The sequence below is a fragment of the Nomascus leucogenys genome, unplaced genomic scaffold, assembly GCF_006542625.1.
Source record: "Nomascus leucogenys isolate Asia unplaced genomic scaffold, Asia_NLE_v1 Super-Scaffold_285, whole genome shotgun sequence".
Classification (NCBI taxonomy): domain Eukaryota; kingdom Metazoa; phylum Chordata; class Mammalia; order Primates; family Hylobatidae; genus Nomascus; species Nomascus leucogenys.
Window position 1 is genome coordinate 3,923,114 of NW_022095770.1, and position 19,538 is coordinate 3,942,651.

Genomic DNA, 19,538 nt, shown 5'->3' on the forward strand with positions numbered 1-19,538 from the left:
TTCCTGGGCTCAAGTGATCATCCCACCTCAGCAACCGCCCCCACCCAAAATAGCTGTGACTACAGGTGTACACCATCACATCTCATTGATTTATTATTTATAAATCTTTTTACATCTTTTTTCAGGATGAGATCTCACTATATTGCCCAGGCTGGTCTTGAACTCCTGAGCTCAAGCCATCCTCCCACCTTGGCCTCCCAAAGTACTGGGCTTACAGGCATGAGCTACCACTCCCAGCCAATGCCTGGTTAATTTTTGTGTTTTTGTAGAGACAGGATTTCGCCATGTTGCCCAGAGGTAGGTTTATTGATTTCCTACCATGTAGCAGGCTCTGTGCACAACCCTAAAATTATGGCAGACATAACAGGCATGCTCCCTGCCCTCACAGGGCTTTCCATTTATCTGGAACGTAGGTTATTGTAATCATTAGAAAATATTTAGGCCAGGCGTGGTAGCTCACACCTGTAATCCTAGCACTTTGGGACACTGAGTTGGGAGGATCTGTTGAGTTCAGGAGTTTGAGACCAGCCTGGCCAAGATGGTGAAACCCTGTCTCTACTAAAAATACAAAAATCAGCCAGGTGTGGTGGCAGGCGCCTGTAATCCCAGCTACTCAGGAGGCTGAGGCAGGAGAATTGCTTGAACCCGGGAGGTGGAGGTTGCAGTGAGCTGAGACTGCGCTACTGCACTCCAGCTTGGGCAACAGAGCAAAACTCCGTCAAAAAAAATTATTAAAATTATTCTTTAAATGAAATTGAGGGGCAGTGCATTTTATCTGTGACTTCCCTACCATTTCTGCTTTCTCTTCATTACTTCTACTTTGAATCTCCATGAGATACCAGGATCTTCGTGTATGACTTCATTATTTTGTGCATACTGTTATCTTTTTTCCCAGCTAATTTTTGGCCTTCTTTTAAGCTCAATTTAGATACACCTCCAGGTAGAATTAGCTGTGCCATTCTTTGTTCTCTCTTACATCTCTTGTCATCTGTCTCTAGTAATTAGTAAATTATTTGCTTTCTTCTGTTTTCTTCATTGTAGTGCAAGAACTCCTTAAGGATAGAGATAGTGTCTTTTCTTTTTATCCCATTGTCTAGAAAAGTGCCTGATAGGGTATTCAGTAATGTTTATTGCATGACCTTAAGAGGAATTTCTGCAATACTTAATAGCAGCGATGGAACATATTTCTCTCAGCTTCGGTCACATGTGTATGTGCCATTTTTACTGGGCTTTTGATTGTGTATGGTATTTGATTTTTTTATATAGCTTACTGGACAAGCTTATAGTTATGATCTCCTTTGTGGCAAAAATGGTGGCTCCCATTAAAAGTATCCGTTGTGAATAATTTGATTAATTTGTTAAATGATCACTTGAGTGCATCAAGAATGCTATGGTGGCAGTTACGAAGCACTGTTGGTTTTCTGCACAATATATAAACATGAAAGAGAATATTTTCCTTTTTTAATTTTTATTTTTATTGAGATTTTTATTGAGATGTGTCGCCCCGGCTGGGGTGTAGGGGCGCCATCTCGGCTCACTGCAAGCTCTGCAGCCTGGGGTTCAAGTGATTCTCATGCCTCAGTCTTCTGAGTAGCTGGTACTACAGGCGTGTGCCACCACACCCGGGTACTTTTTTTGTATTTTTAGTAGAGATGGGGTTTCGCCATGTTGTCCAGGCTGGTCTTGAACTCCTCACCTCAGGTGATCCACCCACCTCAGCCTGCCAAAGTGCTGGGATTAAAAGTGTGAGCCACTGTGCCCAGCTAAAAGTGAATATTTTCTATTCCAGATTTCCGAACATCTTCTTGAACAAGTAAATGTGAGCCAAGTTTGGGGAGTCACCTTCTCTTAATGGCATATTAAAATAGTCACTCCATAGTGATGTGAGCTGAGCAGTAAACCTTTTTTTTTTTTTTCTGGAGAGGGGTTCTCACTCTCGCTGAGGCTGGAGTGCAGTGGTGTAATCTCAGCTCTCTGCAACCTCCACTTCCCTGACTCAGGTAATCCTCCCACCTCAGCCTCCCACGTAGCTAGGACCACAGACGCACACCACCACGCCTGGTTATTTTTTTGTGTTTTTTGGTAGAGACAGAATTTTGCCATGTTGGCCAGGTACGGTGGCTCATGCCTGGAATCCCAGCACTTTGGGAGGCCAAGGTGGGTGGATCACGAGGTCAGGAGTTCAAGACCAGCCTGACCAAGTTGGTGAAACTCCATCTCTATTAAAAATACAAAAATTAGCTGGGCACCATGGCAGGGACCTGTATTCCCAGCTACTCAGGAGGCTGAGGCAGGAGAATTGCTTGAACCTGGGCGGCAGAGGTTGCAGTGAGCCGAGATCGCACCACTGCACTCCAGCCTGGGTGACAGAGTGACATTCCGTCTCAAAAAACAAACAAACAAAAATTAGCTGGGCATGGTGGCATGCACCTGTAACCTCAGCTACCTAGGAGACTAAGGCGGGAGAATCGCTTGAACCTGGGAAGTAGAGGTTGCAGTGAGCTGAGATCATGCCACTGCACTCCAGACTGGGCAGCAGAGCAAGACTCTGTCCCAAAAAAAAAAAAAAAAAAAAAAAAGGAGTTTCGCCATGTTGCCTGGGCTGGTCTTGAACTCCTGAGCTCAAGCGATCCGCTTGCCTCAGCCTCTGAAAGTGCTGGAATTACAGGTGTGAGTTGCTACACCCGGCCTCTGAGCAGTAAACCTTTGGTAACTAAGCTTCCTATCTGTAAAGTGAAGATAATAGGGATGGTATGAAGATTAAAACCATTAATATGTGAAAACACCTGAAACAGTATCTGGCACGTAATGTATCCTTCTGACTGCTATTAGTTCTTTTTCTGTGGAGACAGGGAATGAATTAAATGCCTCAAAGATCTTTTTCATCTTAAAGAGTTTCCAAAATTAGGACTTTGGTTTATGATACCCACTATATTTTTTTACCTCTTTCCTGAGAGAATTTACTCTAAACTGTTGAGTTGAACATTCTGTAATAAAATGTTAAGTAACACTTGACACTATGATTTTGTTTTTGCAGATGTTCTCAAATAGTGATGAAGCCGTAATCAATAAAAAACTTCCCAAAGAACTCCTGTTACGGTAAGTCTGAATGCTAATTTTATGGTGTTTTTTTGTGTGTATGTCGTATTTGCCTGTTTAAAATTTTTTAACTTTTTGCTAATTTTCATATATGTATAGTATCTGTATCTGAATTTTTAAATTTGATTGCTTTGAACAATCTTACTTTACATTTTTTAGATGTCAGTCAAGATAGTTCAAAATTTAGTACCAATTTTTTCCGTTCCAACTTGTACTTACGATACAATTTTATGTACATATTTTCCCTTTTCTTTATTGTATATACAGTAATGTAGGTTTTTTTGTTTGGTTTTGAGACAGGGTCTTGCTCTGTCGCCCAAGCTGGAGTGCAGTGGCGCAATCACGGCTTACTGCAGCCTCGACCTCCCAGGCTCAAGCAATCCTCCCACCTCAGCCTCCTGAGTAGCTGGGACTACAGGCACATGTCACTATGTCTCGCTCTGTCACCCAGGCTGGAGTGCAGTGGTGCAATCTCAGCTCACTGCAAGCTCTGCCTCCTGGGTTCACGCCATTCTCCTGCCTCAGCCTCCCGAGTAGCTGGGACTACAGGTGCCCGCCACCACACCTGGCTAATTTTTTTGTATTTTTTAGTAGATACGGGGTTTCACCATGTTAGCCAGGATGGTCTCGATCTCCTGGCCTCGTGATCTACTTACCTCGGCCTCCCAAAGTGCTGGGATTACAGGTGTGAGCCACCGTGCCCAGCCCTAAGTTTTGTTTGTTTGTTTGTTTGTTTTTCAATTTTCTGTAGAGAGAGGTGGTCTCACTGTGTTGCCCAGAATAGTCTTGAACTGCTGAGCTCAAGCAGTCCTCCCACATCGGCCTCTCAGGGTGCTGGGATTACAGACTTGAGCCACTGTACCTGGCCTACAGTAGCTCACTTAAGGTTTACTAAGATTTAGGAAAATTACTTGAGTCTGGTAACTGGCCCTACTGTGTTATGGTCTACATTTTTATTTTTTATTACTTCTAGAGTTTTTTGTTTTCACCATGAAACTCAAAATTCCATACCATGGCCTACAAAACCCCTCATGATCAGACAGGGGTATAACACAAATACATAAACTGGTTTCTGTTTTTAAATAATTAGTCTGACTACCATGCAAAGACCAAATTGCGGGATAGGAGTGGGGAGCAATAGGAAGGCTATTAAATAAATCCATCCAAGAGATGAGGGTACTGTAGATAACATTTCCTGAAATTCTTTAGACTGCAGCATTGCCTACTTACTCGTGCTCTTTCTAGCTTTTGTCATCATTTCTGACCTGACTGTAGTACATGCTGATGAGCTATAAGGTGTGTAGTTACCATACAGATGACATTACAAGTGAAGTTGGATGAAGAGAAACTTCTAAATCAACCAGACTTGGCTATCACAAACAAGTCATAAATCTCAGTGGTTTTTTTCTCCAAGGCTGAGGTCAGGTGCACAAGATACCAAGCCACGTCACCTAAGTGATCTTTGATACAGCTTACATTTCTACTTATATTCCATTGCCTGAAGCGAGTCACATGTCCACGCCTAATAGTGATGGAGTGAGGAAGTATATGGGAGAAGGAGTATATGAACATACGTAAACAGTCCTGTAGGTACCATATATATACACAGTCACTTATGAACCTTCTCTCCTTAATTCGGCCTGCACTCTTCAGTCTTCAACATTGACTATAGTGTAGAGTTATGTAATTGTTTTCCAGCATGACCTCTGCCTCTCATCTGAAAGAAGATATGTGACTGTTTTCTCAAGTTGGGACACTGGAGATATTTTATCTATAGCAACATTTTTATCATTGAGAGCTTGATTTGAATTTATATGTGTTATATTGGAATAACTCTTATATACATTATAGGTTAAATTGGTTCCTTTCTAAGCTAATCAGGGAATCTAGCTACCATTTATTATATGATTTCTATGGGAAAATGAACTTGAATTCCAAACAACCAATTCTGAACTTAATGTTGGAAACAAGTCCTTCCTAAATTGGAGGCCAAATGAAATATCCTGGAAAGGAAGGAAACAGATTTGACACCGCAAAACACTTATGAATGTATTTAAGTATACAAAACATTGGTTTATGTATGTAAAGTAGTTGCTTGAAATTTTGAAATTTTGTTTAAGCCCCATGATGAAACCTTGCCATGTTACGAAAAAAAAAAAGCAAAACTTTGTTTAAACAATTAAAGCCAAATAGCACAGAGGCATCTTTGACATTATACTAGATAGAAAACAATTGGTCAGCACAAATTTTAATAAATTCACTTTGGGGCATTTGTAATTTTTAAAAATTCATTGAGTTTAATGTATCTTTAAAAGTTTAAGTAATGGTTCAAAATTACTTTCAAATATGTGGTTTTTATGACTGGAACAGTAGATGCCTCTAGGAAGGATAACTGGGTAGTAGGAAGATAAGAAAAACTGACTTTTCATTAGGCTTTTCTGTATTTTTTTTTTAGGTGTTCTTAAGTTTTCATTTTGAAATAGTGTCATACTTAAAAAGTTCTAAAAATAGAACAGAATTTATACTCCAGCTTTCTCAATTAATATTAACATCTTACATCTCAATAATATCAGTTATCAAAATCAGGAAATTAGCACTGAAACAGGACTGTTGGGCACAGTGGCTCATGCCTATAATCCTAGCACTTTGGGAGGCCAAGGCGGGCGGATCACTTGAGGTCTGGAGTTGGAGACCAGCTTGGCCAACATGGTGAAACCTCGTCTCTACTAAAAATACAGAAATTAGTCGGGCGCGGTGGCTCACGCCTGTGATCCCAGCACTTTGGGAGGCCGAGGCAGGCGGATCACACGAGGTCAGGAATTCAAGACCAGCCTGGCCAACATGGTGAAACCCCGTCTCTACTAAAAATACAAAAATTAGCCAGGCATGGTGGCACGTGCCTGTAATCCCAGGCACTCGGGAGGCTGAGGCAGGAGAATCGCTTGAACCCGGGAGGCAGAGGTTGCAGTGAACCAAGATGGCGCCACCGCACTCCAGCCTCACAACAGAGTGAGACTCCATCTCAAACAAACAAACATACAAAAACCCCAGGAATTAGCTGGGCATGGTGGCAGCAGGCACTCGTAATCCCAGCTACTTGGGAGGCTGAAGCAGGAGAATCGCTTGAACCCTGGGAGGCAGAGGTTGCAGTGAGCGCCATTGTGCTTCAGCCTGGGTGACAAAGCGAGACTGCATTTCAAAAAAAAAAAAAAAAAAAAAAAAAAAAAAAAAAAAAAAAAGCTGGTCACGGTGGCTCATGCCTGTAATCCCAGCACTTTGGGAGGCTGAGACGGGCAGATCACGAGGTCAGGAGATCAAAACCATCCTGGCCAACATGAAACCCTGTCTCTACTAAAATGCAAAAAAAAAATTAGCCAGGCGTGGTGGTGTAGTAGTCCCAGCTACTCGGGAGGCTGAGACGGGAATCGAACCCTGCAGGTGGAGGTTGCAGTGAGCCGAGATCGCGTGCCATTGCACTCCAGTCTGGTGACAGAGCAGGACTCAAAAAAAAAAAAAAAAAAAAAAGTTCTGTGAACTAATCTACAAACCTTACTCAAATTCTTCAACTGTACAGTAGTATTCTTTTTTTGGCCCAGGATTCAGTCCAGGATTACACGTTACATTAAATTGTTATGCCTCCTTGCTCTTCTAACAGGATTTTATCCACGGCTTCAACAGGGAAGCAGGAAATACAGCAGGATTTCCTGCTGAATACAGAAAAGTCTCCTGCTGTCACTCAAGCTGGACTGCAGTGGTGCAAACACAGCTCACTGCAGCCTTGACTTCTCAGCCTGAAGTGATCCTCCCATCTCAGCCTCTTAAGTAGCTGGGACTACGGGTACATGCCACCACACCTGCCTAATTTTTAAATTTTCATAGAGATGGGGTATTGTTATGTTACCCGGGCTACTCTTAAACTATGGCCTGGCTAATTTTCTTATTTTTTTTATACAGATGGGGCAGATGGGGTCTCACTGTGTTGCCTAGGCTGGTCTTTTTTTTTTTTTTGAGACAGGGTCTCACTATCTCCCAGGTTGGAGTGCAGTGGCATGATCTCGGCTCACTGTAACTAACCTCCGCCTCCCAGGTTCAAGCGATGCTCCTGCCTCGTCCTCCTGGGTAGCTGGGGCTACAGGTGTGCACCGCCACACTTGGCTAGTTTTTGTATTTTTTGGTAGTGACAGGGATTCACCATGTTGGCCAGGCTGGGCTCAAACTCCTGACCTTGAGTGATCTGTCCACCTCAGCCTCCCAAAGTACTGGAATTACAGGCATGAGCTGTTGTACCCAGCGTTGATAATTTTAAAGAATATTGGTCAGTTTTAAAATAGAATATCCTCGATTTGGCTTTGTCTGATGTTTACTCTTGTTTTCTCATAATTAAATTCAAGTTATGCAGTTTGACAAGTATACTGTAGAAATGGTGGTATATCCTCGTCCATGCATCAATGAGAGGTACATGATGTCAATTATGCTTGTTACTGGTGATATTAATTTTGGTCAGTTACTTAAGGTAGTGTCTTTTAGCTCATCCACTGCAGAATTATGTTCTTCTTTGTAATTAATAAATTTATTGTGGCTAGAGCTACATTGAGACTACATTATACATTGTTACTTTTTTTGTTTATTATTTTTAACATCCATGATGTTACATGAAGGTTAGCATTGTGGAGTTTGCTACTATGGTGGTTTCTGTCTGCCCAATTCTTTCTACTTTCTTTTTCTTTCTTTTTTTTTTTGAGATGGTGTCTCACACTGTCGTCCAGGCTGGAGTGCAATGGTGCAGTCTTGGCTCACTGCAACCTTTGCCTCCCAGGTTCAAGTGATTCTCCTGCCTCAGCCTCCCGAGTAGCTGGGATTACAGGCGTGCGCCACCACACTGGGCTAATTTTTGTATTTTTAGTAGAGATGGGGTTTCACCATGTTGGCCAGGCTTGTCTCAAACTCCTCACCTCGTGATTTACCCACATTGGCCCCCCAAACTGCTGGGATTACAGGTGTGAGCCACCGCCCCGACCTTCTACTTTCATTAATTGTAACTCTGCTGTAAGGTAGAGCTTTCCTGTCTGTTCTATTTATAGTTATGTATAGTATAGACTCATGGATATTTGTTTTAGTCTGTGAGTTATATTGTTACCCTCACTGCTTATTTTGTTGCTCAGCTTTTCGTGTCTTTTAAATTTGTTGGTGTCTTTTGAGTTTCTGTGTATTAGCTATTTTTAAAAGTGCAGTTTAACAAATATACAACATTTGGTTTGTTTAGATTTTAAGTTACATATTATATCATTTCATCAAACATATATTAACCTACAAAAACAATTGTGTTGTTAGGACCATATTATTTCCATGTATTTGCAGTGCTTACAGCCAAGTTACCAATAATTTAAGCAAGTGTTCTTGGTTCCTCTATTTTATTCTAGTCCTCCTCCCCTCCCCTCCCCTCCCCTCCCCTCCCCTCCCCCCCCCCCCCCCCCCCGCCCCCTGACAGGCTCTCACTCTGTTTCCTAGGCTGGAATACGGTGGGATGATAATGGCAGTCCCAAACTCCTGGGCCTAAACGATTGATCCTCTTCCTCAGCTCCTGAGTAGCTGGGACTACACGCATGTTTTTTTCTTTTGTAGAGATGGGGTCTCACTTTGTTGCCCAGGCTGGTTTTGTACTTCTGGCCTCAAGCAATCCTTTCCCCTTAGCCTCACGAAGTATTAGGATTACAGGCATGAGCCACTGTGCCCAGCCTGTTTCCCCTTTTATACTGATTCTCTTCCTTCCCTATTGAAACAAAGTTTGTGATTAATGGTTTAACAAGCTGGAATCCACTGTTTGCATAATGTGAAATTCAGTTAGCAAGATTGACAGTACTCCCTCTTAGAGCAAAACCATATGTACTTATTTACTTAGTGGTACCACTTGAAAAAGGAACATCTACGTTTCTAAGACAAAGACTGTGTTTTCCAAGAGCTACTGTGAAGTGAGTTGTTTCTCAAAGATTCCTTCTTTTTTTTTTTTTTTTTTTTTTTTGAGACGGAGTCTCACTCTGTTGCCCAGGCTAGAGTGCAGTGGTGTGATCTCGGCTCCCTGCAACCTCCGCCTCCTGGGTTCAAACTATTCTCCTGCCTCAGCCTCCCGAGTAGCTGGGACTACAGCACATGCCACCATGCCCGGCTAATTTTTTGCATTTTTAGTAGAGACACTGCAGCGGGATAATTAAGGAATCAGAGAGACCGAGGGGTTGAGGAGGAGTTATTTAATTATTTAGGTGCATCAACCCAGTCAGATTAACATCCAGAGGACTGAGCCTCAAACAAAGAGTCAAGCTACCTTTTAAGCATTTCGTGGGGTGGGGGTAGATCTGTGCAGGGGGAAGCATATTACAGAAGCAAGAAACAAAGACAGTTATTCAATTAAGACATGCATTACATCATTTCTTTTTAAGGAACAACATGTTTTACGACTTGAGATTATCTGTCTAGTGACCTTGAAGCTGCACAGCTAGAGAAACAGGGTCTTCACAATGCCTGGGAAGTGGAGAGATAAGGCTCACTAGCCACAGAGGGAAAAACAGGCAGTTAATTTTAAAGGACTCCAGCTCTTTCTCTTCCTCAGGGGGAATTGGGTTTTCTTACATACAACTGAGTTTTTGCTTACACATTCTTTAATTTCTTTTAATTCCTGTTCCAACGGTGTTTCACCATGTTAGCCAGGATGGTCTCAATCTCGTGACCTCAGGATCCACCCGCCTCGGCCTCCCAAAGTGCTGAGATTACAGGCGTGAGCCACCGTGCCCAGCCCTCAAAGATTCCTTCTGAGGATGATGTTGGTAACTGTAAAGATGACATTAAGTGATAAAGACTGCTTGAGTCTGTACCGTGCCCTTTTTGTTATAACATGCGGTTTCAGAATAATGACTGTTACTACCTATAAGAATATGAAATTTTTTTTAAAGGATTGAGGTAAAAAAGAATATGAAATTTTTTTCTTATTTTTTCAACTCTTCTGGTGTTGGGTCATAATTGTGATGTGATATATCTGTGTAAGTGGGTAAGAGGTGAACTTTATGAACTGAAATGGAAAACATGGATTAGCTGAATTTTTTTTCTTCTTCTAAAATAGTAGAGAGCCAGGTGTGGTGACTCATGCCTGTAATCTGAGCTACTTGGGAGGCTGAGGCAGGCGGATTGCTTCAGGCCAGGAGTTAGAGACCAGCCTGGGTAACATGGCTAGGCTCTATCTCTTAAAAAAGAAAAAGGAAAAAGCCAGCAATTCACACTGTGTTGGGGTCCCCTAGATCCATCCACAGGTGTGGTGATGTGCAGGAGGATTCACAGGACTCATCATGTAGTCATACGCACAACTATGGTTTATTATAAGAAAGGATACAGCCGGGCGCGGTGGCTCATGCCTGTAATCCCAGCACTTTGGGAGGCCAAGGTGGGCGGATCATGAGGTCAGGAGATCGAGACCATCCTGGCTAACACAGTGAAACCCCATCTCTACTAAAAATACAAAAAATTAGCCAGGCCTGGTGGCAGGCATCTGTAGTCCCAGCTACTCCGGAGGCTGAGGCAAGAGAATGGCGTGAACCCAGGAGGCGGAGCTTGCAGTGAGCTGAGATCGCGCCACTGCACTCCAGCCTCGGCACAGAGCAAGACTCTGTCTTAAAAAAAAAAAAAGATACAAAGAAGAATCAGCAAAGGGGAAAGGTGCACAGGTAGAATGTGTAGGAAACTAGAAGCAAGCTTCCGAGGATCCTTTCCCTTGGAAGTGGAATCACACAGGGTGCACTTAATTCCTCCAGCAACAAGTTGTGACGACACGTGTGAAATATTGTCCATTAGAGAAGTTCGTCAGTGAGTGGTAGGAACCCTTCCAAAATCCAGCGGCTTAGGTGCCATTCAGGGGCTAACCTTGCAAGCAGGCATTTCTAAAGATAGCATTCTTAGGCCTGCTCTGTTAACTCTTTACTGCACATGTGCAATCTCATATTCATTTCAGAGAAGCTCACACACAATGTTTTAGATTTCTTGTAGCCTTTCCTTCGGTTTAAATGATAGGAGTTGAAGGTGTGGAAAAATATAAGTCTGTGTTTTCCTTCCTTTGAAAAGCATTAATAGTTTAGAACATGGACTCTGTAATCAGACTTCTGGGTTCTGTCATACACTTGCTGTTAATTGAGGACACAATGCTTGGCACATAGTAAATGCTATAAAATTGTTAGGCATGTATTGTTACTATTGGTTCTGCTTTTTACTCGTAGACCATAAAGTGAGTTTATGCTGTTTATAAATTACCCAGTCTGAGGTATTTTGTTGTAGCAGACCAAATAGATTAAATATAAAAGTATAAAATATAAAAACTGGTAATAGAAATATTCAAACCATTACAGTGCAGGGCTGTTTATTTAATGAAGAGTCAAACAGATTTAGTCATTTAGGAGAGTTTCTCTATGTGGGATGACAACTGGTGTTCTTTATGAGGGACATTAGATGTATAGAAATAATTAAATTACCTTTCCTTAAACTTTAATGTGGATAAAACATTTGTTGAGTGCCTGCAGTGTTCCAGGCATTATGCTGGAGATAGAAATAAACAATCACTGTCCTCAAGGAGCTCACAGAGCAGTAGAGAACAGGCATGGAAATAATCAATATAGAGCTAGAAAAGAGGTTTTGCCTAGGGCATTATGGCAATCTCACATGTAGGGCTTTAAACCTAGCATGGAGAGTTCAGAAAATGCTTCCCCGGAAATGAGACAAATGAGCTGTGACTTAAAGAGTAGTACCCCGTATCTACAAAAAAATACAAAAATTAGGCTGAGCGTGATAGCTCCCACCTGTAATTCCAGCACTTTGGGAGGCCGAGGCGGGCAGAAAATCTGAAGCCAGGAGTTCGAGACCAGCCTGACTAACATGGTAAAACCCCATCTCTACTAAAAATACAAAAATTAGCTGGGCATGATAGCACACACCTGTAATCCCAGCTACTTGGGAGGCTGAGGCAGAAGAATCGCTTGAACCCGGGAGGTGGAGGCTGTGAAAAAATCATGCCACTGTACTCTAGCCTGGGTGCAGAGAGAGACTCTGTCTTAACAAAATTAAAATAAAAATTAGCCAGGTATGGTGGCACATGCGTGTAGTCCCGTGAGAGAGATTGTTCAGTCCTTTTTGTGGGCAGAGGAAAAGGACTTTGATTCAGGTATGCTACAAGATGTGAGGCCCAGGCTCTTTGCATAGTACATAGTATTGTAATTTAGGATTTTATTTTTAAAGGCTTGCCTGGCAAGTTAGCCATCGTTTATCTCTCTTAGAGAATTTACAAACTTTATACATGTACTCCTTTTGTAAATTGGTTGCTGCCTCTCTCTAGGATATTATTTTCTCCCTGGTTTGTTTGTTTCTGCCTAATTGTCATCTGTTTTAATATTGTCAAGCTCGTTGTTCCATTTCCTGGAGGAAAAATAAAAACACTCTGTAGAGTACATTGGATGTTTTAGTCTCTCAGGGAGAGACTTTGGCCCTGTTTGGCCCCTCATTTTCTTTAAAAGCAAATTATTTAATTAATCTATTTATTTGATTATTTTTGAGATGGAGTCTTGCTCTGCGGCCAGACTGGAGTGTTAGTGGTGTAATCTCGGCCCACTGCAACCTCCGCTTCCCAGGTTCAAGCAATCTTCCTGCCTCAGCCTCCCAAGTAGCTGGAATTACAGACACACGCCACTATGTCCAGCTAATTTTTGTAGTTTTAGTAGAGCTGGGGTTTCACCATGTTGGCCAGGCTGGTCTTGAATTCCTGACCTCGTGTGATCCGCCCGCCTCAACCTCCCAAAGTGCTGGGATTACAGGCATGATCCACTGCACCTGGCCTATTTTTTATTTTTTATTTATTTTTATTTTTTATTTTTTGAGACACAGTCTTGCTCTGTTGCCCAGGCTGGAGTGCAATGGCGCAATTTTGGCTCACTGCAACCTCAGCCTCCCAGGTTCAAGCAATTCTCCTGCCTCAGCCTCCTGAGTAGCTGGGATTACAGGCAGCCACCATGATGCCCGGCTAATATTTGTTTTGTATTTTTGTAGAGACAGGATTTCAGCATGTTGGCCAGGCTGGTCTTGAACTCCTGACCTCAGGTGATCCGCTTGCTTCAACCTCCAAAAGTGCTGGGATTACAGGTGTGAGCCACCGCGCCCATCCTATTCTTTATTTTTTTGAGACAGAGCCTTGCTGTGTCACCCAGGTTGGAGTGCAGGTGACACAATCATAGTTTGCTGCAGCCTCAAACTCCTGGACTCAAGCATTTCTCCCATTCCAGCCTAGTAGCTAGGGCTACAGGCATGTGCCATCACACCTGGCTAATTTGTTTTAATTTTTTTTCGTAGAGACAAGGTCTTGCTATGTTGCTCAGGCTGGTCTCGAGCTGGCCTCAAGTGATCCTCCTGCCTTGGCCTCCCAAAGCACTGGGATTACAGGTGTGAGCCACCATACCCGACCTTTTTTCTCTCTGCTTTTTTCTGAATCATTAGAGATAAGTTATAGACATGATGCTTTTTACCCCTGAAAGGCTGCAGTATTTTCTAAAAACAAAAACTTTATATATACATATATATCTAGATAGATATCTAGATAGATAGATAGATAGATAGAGAGATAGAAAACACCACAGTGTAATAATCAAAGTGAAGATACGAGCATTGGCACAGTACTATTATATAAACCAGAGACCCTGTTCTAATTATTAATATTTTTTCATTTATATCGTTTATAGTAAAGGGGGAAAAGATTTTTCTTCTTGATTCAGTTTCAGCCAGTATCACAGATTACATTTATTTGTCACCTCTGTTTGGATGTATTTAATCTGCAACAATTTTTCAGCCTTTGTCTTTCACAACATTGACAGTTTTGAAGATTATAGGCCAGTTGCTTTGTAGAATGTCCTTCATTATTAAATTTAACTTATGGATTTAGGTTAGAATATCATAGAAGTAGTATCCTTCTAACTGTATCATAACATAGGCATAAGATGTCTATTTGTCCTCTTACTGGTGATGTCAGCTTTGATCATTAGGTCTGAGGAGTATCTGCCAGATTTTTTCGTTGTCATGTTACTATTTTTTCCCTTTGTTTAAAGAATGTCCTATGGTAAAATACTTTGAGACATTGTATTTATTTTATTTTATTTTTGACAGAGTCTTGCTCTGTCACCCAGGCTGAAGTGCAGTGGCGAGTGAAAGCTCACTGCACCCTCGAACTCCTGGTCTCAAGCAATCCTCCCACCTCTGTCTCCTGAGTAGCTGGGATTACAGGCATGCCCCACCGTACCTAGCTAATTTTTAAATTTTTTGTAGAGATAGGGGTCTCATTATGTTGCCTAGGCTGTCTTGAACTCCTGGCCTCAAATGGTCCTTCCACCTTGGGCCTCCAAAAGCACTGGAATTAGAGGCATGAGCAACTGTGCCTAGCCATGACATTGTAAATATCTTGTTTCTCATGAAACTTTGACTCACTAGTTTCTTTCCTGAAACAGTTATTACTATTGCAGTTGCAATATGATTGTGATTTTCTAAATTTACTGTTACTTCCACATTTTATTAGTTGGAGTTCCACTGTAAAGAAGAGCTTTCTCTTGGACTCCAGTTTGTTATTTGTTTGTGTTTATATCCGTATGGATTCATGGATTGCTAATATATTCAGTGCATTGTTATCTCATTTGGGTTATCATTATTTTGATGCTCAAACTGTTTTAGATTTAGCCAGTGGGATCCCCTTCCAACTGTGTCCTTTGTCCTTTGAATATGTTCCCATCATTCATTGAGCATTTCCTTGTTTTTTGGCACAACAAAGTGTTTCAGACCCTTCTTATACCTCCCTTGATTCAGTCCTGGAATCAATCATTTCTCCAAGGAGCCCTTGTATTTTTTTTAGTAGAGAATGGTATTTATAAATTACAATCTTTTTTTTTTTTTTTTTGAGACAGAGTTTTGCTCTGTTGCCCAGGCTGGAGTGCAATGGCGTGATCTCGGCTCACTGCAACCTCCACCTCCCATATTCAAACAATTCTCCTGCCGCAGCCTCCCAAGTAACTGGGATTACAGGCATCCACCACCACGCCTGGCTAATTTTTGTATTTTTAGTAGAGATGGGGTTTCGCCATGTTGGCCATGCTGGTCTCAAACTCCTGACCTCATGTGATACGCCCGCCTCAGCCTCCCAAAGTGCTGGGATTACAGGCATGAGCCACTTTGCCCGGCCAGAAACTATACAATCTTTATTCTAGATATGCTCATTTCTCCTGGGTGTCATTGCTTCTAGACTTTCTCATCAGACAGAGCTAAGAAATACATGTTTGGTTACCCGGGCGTGGTGGCAGGCACCTGTAGTCCCAGCTACTTGGGAGGCTGAGACTGGAGAATGGCATGAACCTGGGAGGTGGAGCTTGCAGTGAGCCGAGATTGTGCCACTGCACCCCAGCCTGGGCAACAGAGCGAGATTCTGTCTCAAAAAAACAAAACAAATCAAAAAAGAAATACATGTTTGGTTGTAGATGTATTTTTTTTTAAGTCTCCTTGTGGATGTACTTTAATAAATACATGGTTTTTGGGGGGTGCATGTGTACATCTTATGTAATTTTATATCTGCCCATATCTATACCTGTATAGGTGGCCGGATAGATTAAAAACTATGATAATCCTGTTACATAAGCAAACGTACCTAGTTCATATTGACACCTCCAATAATACCCAGTTTATTACCTTAGGGTTCATTCTGTCCCTCCTCCTTTCTGTATTTTTTTCTTTCTCCAAGGAAGAAATATAACTCCATAATATGTTTACTTAATCCTAGAAAGCCACATAAAGTGATTAACCCATACCACTGTGAAGAAAATCTAATTGGAGCTTATTATTTATCTTTTTTGTTTGCTTTTTGTCTTTAGCCTGATAATACAAAGAAAATACTGAGTTCAGAAGTTAACTTTGAGGCTGGGTATGTTGGTGCATGGCTATAATCCCAACACTTTTAAAGGCCAAGACAGGGCTGAGTGCAGTGGCTCACGTCTGTAATCCCAGCACTTTGGGAGGCCAAGGCGGGTGGATCATTTGAAGTCAGGAGTTTAAGACTAGCCTGGCCAGCATAGTGAAACCTTGTCTCTACTGAAAATACAAAAATTAGTGGAGACGGGTGTGGTGGCACATGCCTGTAATCCCAGCTATTCGGGAGGCTGAGGCAGGACAATCACTTGAGCCTGTGAGGCAGAGGTTGCCATGAGCCAAGATGCTCCACCGCACTCCAGTCTGGGTGACAGAGTGAGACCCTGTTTCAAAAAAAAAAAAAAAAAGCGCCAAAAAAAAGCCAAGACAGGAGGATCGTTTGAGGCCACGCTTACTTCAGGAAATGACTATAGCCTGATTAGTTGTGTTTTTGTTTTTGTTTTTGTTTTTGTTTTTGTTTTTTTTGAGACAGAATTTCACTCTTGTTGCCCAGGCTGGAGTGCAATGGCCCAGTCTCAGCTCACTGCAACCTCCATCTCCCGGGTTCAAGGAATTTTCCTGCCTCAGCCTCCCAAGTAGCTGGGATTACAGGTGCCTGCCACCACGCCCAGCTAATTTTTGTATATTTTTAGTAGAGATGAGGTTTCACCATGTTGGCCAGGCTGGTCTCAAACTCCTGACCTTAAGTGATCCACCCATCTCGGCCTCCCAGAGTGTTGGGATTACAGGCGTGAATCACCGTGCCCGGCCCTAGACTGATTTTTTTTTTTTTTTTTTTTTTTTTTGAGACAGATTCTAGCTCTGTCGCTAGTCTGGAGTGCAATGGTGCAATCTTGGCTCACTGCAACCTCCAACTCCCGGGTTCAAGCGATTCTCCTGCCTCAGCCTCCCGACTAGCTGGGATTACACGTGCCTGCTACCGTGCCTGGCTAATTTTTGTATTTTTAGTAGAGATGGGGTTTTACTGTGTTGGCCAGGCTGGTCGCAAACTCCTGACCTCGTGATCCGCCCACCTTGGCCTCCCAAAGTGCTGGGATTACAAGCGTGAGCCACCATTCCTAGCTGACTGATTAGTTTTTAAACAGCATGTCGACTGTGGACTTCAAAAATATACTGGGAGTATTCTTAAGTTTTCACTTACGTTCACTGTATATTTTGGAGGCAGAACTTAGCAAATACATACTAGTTTCTTTCAGAGAAAAAAACAAAAAAAGAACTTACCAAATGCGATCATAAAAATATGAAATAAAAAATTTTGTTAAAACTGTATCTGTATTGTCTTCTGAGTTACGTGTGGCTATTAGTCACTTTTTGTTGTAGAGTATTCATACTGGGCCGAGCATGGCTTGTAGTCACAGCATTCTGGGAGACCAAGGCCAGTGGATCACTTGAACCCTGGGAGTTTGAGACCGGCTTGGTCAACATGGTGAAGCCCCATCTCTACAACAAATACAAAAATTAGCCAGCTATGGTTGTATTTACCTGTAGTACCAGCTGCTTGGGAGGCCGAGGCAGGAGAATAGCTTGAGCCTGGGAGGCGGAGGTTGCCGTGAGCTAAGATCTTGCCACTGCACTCCAGTCTGGACAACAGGAGTAAAACTCTTATCTCAAAAAACAAAAATTCATACTAGACATCCTGGGTACTATCAGAAATCAGTCTGAGCTTTAATATTTCCATCTGAATAATACAAGTTATATTCGAAAGCCTCTTATGCTAATAGTTATGTGTGAAATATTTAGAGTCAGAAGTTGGTAAACTGTGCTGTGAAGTCAGTATATACCACTTATCTTTTATGTCTTTGTTACTGTCTTCAGGAAGGAGGGAATGGATGAAGGCAGACAGGCAAATATGATCAAATATAGATCCACCTCCAAAAATTAAACGGCTTTTAAAATTTTAAAGTAGCTATAAACATATATTTTTAATTATTTTTACTTGATACCAAAAAAATTTCTCTTTAAGCATTGATTTTTAACAAGGCAAGTATAGATAGTTGATCTACCAAATTTTGCACAGAATTCAAGAGGCAGACAATATTTGATAAATAATATTTGTGTATCTGTTATGTCAACAAAGCAAGTTATAAAACTAGTTTATATAAGAAATAAAACCTGTGTGTATGTATATGTATGTTGTTTGTAGGGACAGAAAACTCATGGGAAGATAAGTAAGCAACAGTGACTGTCTCAAGGACAGAAGGGACTTTTTACAGTATGTATATTACCATCTGTGTGTTTTTCAATTAAAATCAGCCTGTCAAAGTAAGTGTAATACACAATACTAGACTTAATAAAAGGATTGGCTAGGCACAGTGGCTCATGCCTGTAATTCCAGCACTTTGGAAAGCTGGCGTGAGAGGATTGCTTGAGGCCAGGAGTTCAAGAGCAGCCTGGGCAACAGCAAGACCCGGTCTCTATTTAAAAAATAATAACAATGAAAAGATTTACTTCCCTGCTGTTCGTTGTTTTTTTTTTGTTTTTGTTTTTCTGGCCTTCACTATCTCCTCCCAGTTCTGCCCTCTGCTATACTTTTGTTTTTGTCTTATTTTTTTGATGTGGAGTCTTGCTGTGTCGCCCAGGCCAGATGCTCTCGGCTTACTGCAACCTCTGCCTCCCAGGTTCAAGCAGTTGTCCTGCCTCAGCCTCCCGACTAGTTGGGATTACAGTTGCCTACCCCCACGCCCAGCTAATTATTGTATTTTTAGTAGAGATGGGGTTTCACCAAGTTGGCAAGGCTGGCCTCAAACTCCTGACTTTGTGTTCCGCCCACCTTGTCCTCCCAAAGTGTTGGGATTACAGGCGTGAGCCACTGTGCCCAAGCCCTGCTATCCTTTTTAAATCTGTCATCATTGGGCTTTAGTGTCCATTTTGTAAGGTAATCTTAGAATGTAGAGTTGCTATTATCTGAAATTTGAAAAACTATCCTTAAACATTAATAATTCTCTGAGAGGCAGAATTCTCTCTCTTTTTTTTTTTTGAGATTGAGTCTTGCTCTGTTGCCAGGCTGGAGTGCAGTGATGCAATCTCGGCTCACTGCAACCTCCTACTCCCTGGTTCAAGCGATTCTCCTGCCTCAGCCTTCCAAGTAGCTGGGATTACAGGCACGCTCCACCATGCCCAGCTACTTTTTGTATTTTTAGTAGAGACGGGGTTTCACCATGTTGGCCAGGCTGGTCTCGATCTCCTGACCACGTGATTTGCCTGCCTCGACCTACCAAAGTGCTGAGATTACAGGCGTGAGCCACCACGCCCGGCCCAGAATTCTTTTTAATATTGTCTTGTAATAAAATTTTTGCTGATTCTTAAGTTGGAAATAACAAATAAGGACTTCTCAGTATTTTAATAAGGAGATTTCTGCTTACATTTGCTATGAGCTTCTTTTTTAGGGAGTTTCTGGGTTTATTTAAGGAGAAGAGGAAGTTGCTTATGATCTATTTCAGCATTATGGTACAGAAGGTTTT

At 42.0% G+C, this 19,538-nt stretch overlaps 1 protein-coding gene across 2 annotated transcripts in view; it reads left to right on the forward strand.

The window, feature by feature from the left end:
- The window catches only part of FBXL20 (F-box and leucine rich repeat protein 20), a 130,386-nt gene that overhangs the window by 49,380 nt on the left and 61,468 nt on the right, over nucleotides 1–19,538 (forward strand). For both annotated transcript variants that reach the window (XM_030808088.1, XM_030808089.1), the window contains exon 2: nucleotides 3,038–3,099. In XM_030808088.1, coding sequence (XP_030663948.1) covers nucleotides 3,038–3,099 — 62 coding nt within the window. The remainder of the gene's footprint in view (nucleotides 1–3,037; nucleotides 3,100–19,538) is intronic.